At 42.1% G+C, this 5671-nt stretch overlaps 1 protein-coding gene across 1 annotated transcript; it reads left to right on the forward strand.

Annotated features, from left to right (window-relative positions):
- Positions 1 to 168: 168 nt before the first annotated feature.
- On the forward strand, positions 169 to 5429 carry CDC26 (cell division cycle 26). The gene is made up of 2 exons (XM_007936703.2): positions 169 to 273; positions 5253 to 5429. Exons 1-2 carry the CDS (start codon positions 193 to 195, stop codon positions 5427 to 5429), a joined length of 258 nt encoding a protein of 85 aa, XP_007934894.1. The 5' UTR covers positions 169 to 192.
- The last annotated feature ends 242 nt before the right edge of the window (positions 5430 to 5671 follow it).

A 5671-nucleotide genomic window follows, 5' to 3' on the forward strand; every position in this document is an offset into this window, starting at 1 on the left:
ATTAAAAAAAAAAAAAAAAAAAGTCTATGTGTGAATCCAAATGAATTTTTGGTACCACCATTCACTTTAGCACACGTGTATACATCATTTTTATCTTTGTATCCAGGAATCATCCTCTCCAGTTCTTTTTCCTTTCTGCTGTTTTTAACAGCTAATAGTTTGCTGGTGCTGGTCCCTGGTGTTGCTTTCATTATGCTGCGACGAAAACCAACTCGCCTGGAACTGAAGCTTGATGACATTGAGGAGTTTGAGAGCATTCGAAAGGACCTGGAGGTAGGAGTATGACCTTGCAACCCTTGTGTTGTTATGTGCCGTCGAGTTGGACCCGACTCATAGCGACCCCTCCTTGGGTTTCCAAGGCAGTATCACTACAGAAGTAGACTGCTCCATCTTCCTTCCAAGGAATGCCTGGTGGGTTTGGACTGCTAATGGGAATATTTAAAACAGTAACTTCTGAACTCCAGACTCTTATACTAATGTTGTTGTTGTTATGTGCCGTCGCTGACTGTTTGAATTCTGTGTTTGGATGTTTTACAGGCATCTCAGACTTAATATGTGAGTTTCCTGTGGCTACTTTAACAAATTGCCACAAACTTGGTAGCTTAAAACAACAGGATTTTATTCTGTCACGGTTCTGGAAGCCAGAAGACTGAAATCAGTTTTATGCGACCAGAATCTATGTGTTAGACCAACTCCCTCAGGAATCTCCAGGGTAGAATATGTTCCTTGGCTCTCATCCAGCTTCTGGTGGCAGCTGGCATCCTTGACTTAGGGCCTCATCACTCCAGTCTCTGCTTCTGGGTCACGCTGCCTCCTTTAATGTTTTTGGTATCTCCCTCTGCCTCTTCATGAGGATACATGTGAGTGCATTTATGGCCACCCAGATAATCCAGGATAATCTCTCTATCACAAGATCCTTAACTTAATCATATCTGCAAAGACCCTTTGCTCATACAAGGTATAACATTTGCAGTTTCAGGCATTAGGACCTGAGATCGTTGGGGCCATTATTCAGCCTACTACACTTAACGTGTTCCAAAACAGACTCAATTCTCCTTCAGATCAGTTTCTCCCCGAGTTCCCCACCTCAGTACATGGTACCATCATCTGCCCAGCTGCTCAGGTCAGAAACCTGGGAGTTTTCTTGAGTCCTTTCTTTCTCTCACCCTTTAGTCAGTCCATCCCTAGATCCTTTTATTCTGCCTCCAGAAGGTATCTAGAATCTATTCCTATCTTTTCACCTGTTATGGCCCTAGTTCAAGTAACCATCATCTCGCCCTGTACTATTTCGATAAGTCTCCTAAATGGTCTTCCAACGGCCATTTTTGTCTCTTCACTCCATCAGGTAGCTGGAGTGATCTTTAACATATTTCAGATCATCTTATTTTCCCTGTTTAAAACTCATCAGTGGTTTCCTGCACTTTGAATAAAATCTGAATTCCTTACCATGGCCTATCAGACTGTGTATGTTCTAGCCCTCTCCATTTTCACTTCCTGCCACTCTTTGCCTTGCCATCCACTCCCCAGGCACACTGGCTTTCTTTCATTCTCCTGAACATGACAACTCTGTGTCACTTCCTGGCTTTTGCACTTGATATTTTCTCTGCCTGCAGAGCCCGTTTCCTCATATCTCAGTTTGAGTATCACCTGAGACTGAGAGGGTTCTTATGACCCTGTCCAGGCTAGTGTGTCATTCTTATCCCTACTGCCTCCATCCCATTAGACTCTTGCAAAGCACCTTAGTCTTTTATTTCATAGTTATTATGATTTTCAATTATTTATGTGGTTATTGTAAGATCATTTATAAAAGGAACCTTGACTGCAGGGATTGTATCTGTTTTTCACCGTTGGGTTCCTCCCATCCAAGTACTAACCAGGCCCGACCCTGCTTAGCTGCCAAGATCAGACAAGATCGGGTGCGTTCAGGGTGGTATGGCCATAGACCCACCATTGGGTTCCTGACATCTGTTGTTTTTGTTGTTATGTGCTGTTGAGTCTTCTCTGACTCATAGCGACCCCTCCTTGGGTTTCTGAGGCAGTATCTCTACGGAAGTAGATTATCTGACTTTTCTTCCGAGGAGTGGCTGGTGGATTTGAACCATCAGCCTTCTGGTTAGTAGTCAAGTGCCTTAGGCACTATACCACCAGAGCTCCCTCCTGACATCTAGCATATAGTGGGGAAAAAAAAAAACAACCAAACTCACTGCCATTGAGTCGATTTGACTCATAGCAACCCCTCCTTGGGTTTCTGAGGCGGTATCTCTACGGAAGTAGATCACCCAGTCTTCCTTCCATAGCATATAGTAGGAGCTCAATATGTATTTTTTTTTTTTTTTAATTTTTATTGTGATTTTGATGAAAGCTTATGGAGCAATATTTTCCATACAGCTATTCATACACATTTTGTTTCATGACAGTGACTGCAAATCTCCACAATGTAATAATAGCTCTCTTCCCACTTCCTCCCTGTAGTTACCTCTTCCGGCTTCTTGCCTGTGCATTCCTGCCCCTCAAGCTTTCTCCTTGTGCAAACACTGCCCTTCTGTTCTCCCACAATTGATAGCTACGTATCTACCTGATGTAAATGCTCACCTTATATGTCTGTCTGTTGTTTGGCTGGAAGCCACAGAAGTGAGTTCAGTTCTAGACCTGAAAGGTAACTAGGGGTCATAGTCTTGGGGGTCTCTTAAATGTGACTTCACTCTACAGTATTAGATGCCTATAAATAAGGCTTAAATAGTGTAGTGGCCTTCAGGATAAAGCCCACATTCCTTAGCATGGCATATAAGGCCCTTTGTAATTTGGCCCCTGCTCATCTCTTCCCTGTACCTAAAATGCCCTTTTCTTCTTTGTGGCCAGGCTAACTCCTCACTTTGGAACTCTGCACCTTTCAGAAGTCTTTCTTGCCCCCTGTCCCTAGCTGAGTTAGGTTCAGCTTCCTTCCCTTGTGCTAACCTCTCTCATAAGTACCGTCACTGTCTGTTGTAACGATGTGTCTATTTTCCCCTCAGTAGACCATAAGCTCCTTGAAGGCAAGAATTAGTATATCTCTGTATCTTTTCCTCACAATACCACATCCATAGGAGGGACTCAATACAAGTCTGCTTTCATTTGCTATCCTAGTAGACATTTCAGACCGTATGGCAGGGGGCATTACATCGTCCATGCATCCATGGAGGTGATGGCTTTACTATGTATCATAAGAGCTTATTAAGACTGATAACTGATTTCTTTCTCCTTTTCCTCACGCCAGCAGATTCTAGTCATCATTTTTTTTTTCTTTTTATTAAGGATGAGCTATAAGTGTGGTTTATACTTCAGTTGTAATGAGTGCCATAAAATGCTGGCTTACTGAACTTTGACTCTGCAGCGTCAGCTCACTATTGAGTCAGTCTTTCACTAAATGCAATTATCCAGTGGGTTTGATCTGTTCTAGAGAAACTTAGGAGGGAGGGATAGTCTTGCCCTGAACTAAAATGAAACCAGTAGAAAACTGGTACTTTGTTACTGAAATTAGTTTGACTTTTCTACCATGGCTATAGATTCTGACCCTGAGCAGTTGTCAGGGGAAGTCTTTGAAGTGATTTGATCGCATTTAGATTTCTTAGAGTTTCTCATGACTTATAATAGGGTTCTTTGCCTTTTAGAACTTATTTTCACAGAGATGTTTGGGTAGATACTGTCAACCAATTGGAAAGGGATCAGTCAGTGCAGGAAATCCTGGATAGAGTGGGAGAAAATTGTGGAACAAAACTCAAAATCATAAAAAAGATCAAGCTTATTGCTCTGATAGACACTGGTGAAACCCCCAAGACTATGGCCTCAAGTCACCTTTTGGACTTAGAATGGAACTCATTCCAGTTGCTTCCAGCCAAACAATAGGCAGCCATATAAGATGAACATTTATACCAGATAGGTGCAATCCTTAGAATGATCAACCATGGAGATCAGAAGGAAAGTATTTGCACAAGGAGATAGCTCAAGAGAGCAGGAATGCATAGGAAAGAAGGACACAGGGAAAAGGTAACTACAGGAAGCTACTTTCACCTAAATCACACACACACGCACACACAAAAGGAGTTTGTGTAGAGTAGAAATTTCATAACAGTACTTATTGGTGTATAGTTAGTTACTCTCCAACTCAGGAAGGTCATGGTATTTGTCACATAAAAAGCAGTACCTTATTTGGTTCACTGGACTCCTTTGATGTTGGTGTTTAAATGCTCACAGTTCAGCAGGACATGGTAAAGAATGGCAGGGATTCCAGTGGTCAGCATACTGGGCTTGAACATTCCTCTAGTCAAGAACTCTGGACAGAACATCTGCTCACTCTCTTCAAGCACACTATTATTATTAATATCATCCTGACAGTCAGGGAGTAGTAGGTATGGGATAAGTGTTCCCTTTTCGAAATGACCACACTGAGATCTGAACTTTATGAATTCTATAGTTATTTGTGACTTAATAGCCAAACTCTTTATCTGAAAACAAAACCCAAAACTCAGATAAGACAGGGCAAAACCTTCTAGTATTATTTTTAGTTGCAAGGGTTTGGTCAAGCTGTAAACTTCTGCTGGTTATCATTTTTATCTGCTCCCACCATTTGTTCTCTACCCCCTTATCTAGCTAACACTTAGCTTTGCATTTGCAGCCTTCTGCTTTGAACCTCCACACCACCACACACCTAGTTCCTCACCTTTTCCTTGCGTTCTTTGGTACTGGGCTTCTTTCTGTCATAACTCTGATCACCCTGTAATTGTCTGTTTACCTATTTCTCTATTAGACTGTGACATCCTGGAGGGTAGGGATCTTACCCTTTTATCACTGCATCTCTAGTTCTAGCATTTTTCTTCTTGAAACCAGCGATTTCACTCTACTGTTCTATAGGCCATAGCCCTTTCTTACCCTATCACTGGTATATAAACCAGATCAAACTCATGCCGTCAAGTCACTTCTGACTCATTTAAAAAAAAAACCAAAAAAACCCAAACTCACTGCCATCGAGTCGGATCCGACTCACAGGGACCCCTCCTTGGGTTTCTGAGGCAGTATCACTATGGAAGTAGATTGCCCTGTTTTCCTTCAGGGGAGCGGCTGACTGGTGGGTTTCAACCATCAGCCTGCTGATGAGCAGTCAAACACCTTAGGCACTGTGCTACCAGTGCTCCTTATTATGCCTGGTATATAGTAGGTGCTAAATGTTTGCTAATTAAAAGAATGTTGCTTTAATGTTAAAACTTGTGTACTTTCAGACCCGCAAGAAACAAAAGGAAGATGTGGAAGTTGTGGGAGGCAGTGATGGAGAAGGAGCCATTGGACTTAGCATTGACCCCAAGAACCGAGAACAAATGATTAATGATCGAATTGGTTATAAACCCCAGCCCAAGCCCAACAATCGTTCATCTCAATTTGGAAGTTTTGAATTTTAGAAGACATTCCCTTTGCATGCCAGAGCCTCTGGAGTGGAGTAATATGATGGCAGAAGTACAAACAAGATTTAGAAAGCCGAGTACAGGGTCAAGCAAAGTGTTCACCTCTCAGTGAAGGGTACTCTGAGTCTGCTTGCAACTTTCACTTTACGCCAGAATCCAGACTCTGGTTTGTCTCGGGAGAATTTGACTCTAAAATTTGTTTTTGTTTTTTAAAATATATTTTTGGAAAAATGAGACAT

This window comes from Orycteropus afer, unplaced genomic scaffold, assembly GCF_000298275.1.
Source record: "Orycteropus afer afer isolate SDZICR_OR568_19922 unplaced genomic scaffold, OryAfe1.0 scaffold00037, whole genome shotgun sequence".
Taxonomy (NCBI): Eukaryota; Metazoa; Chordata; class Mammalia; order Tubulidentata; family Orycteropodidae; genus Orycteropus; species Orycteropus afer.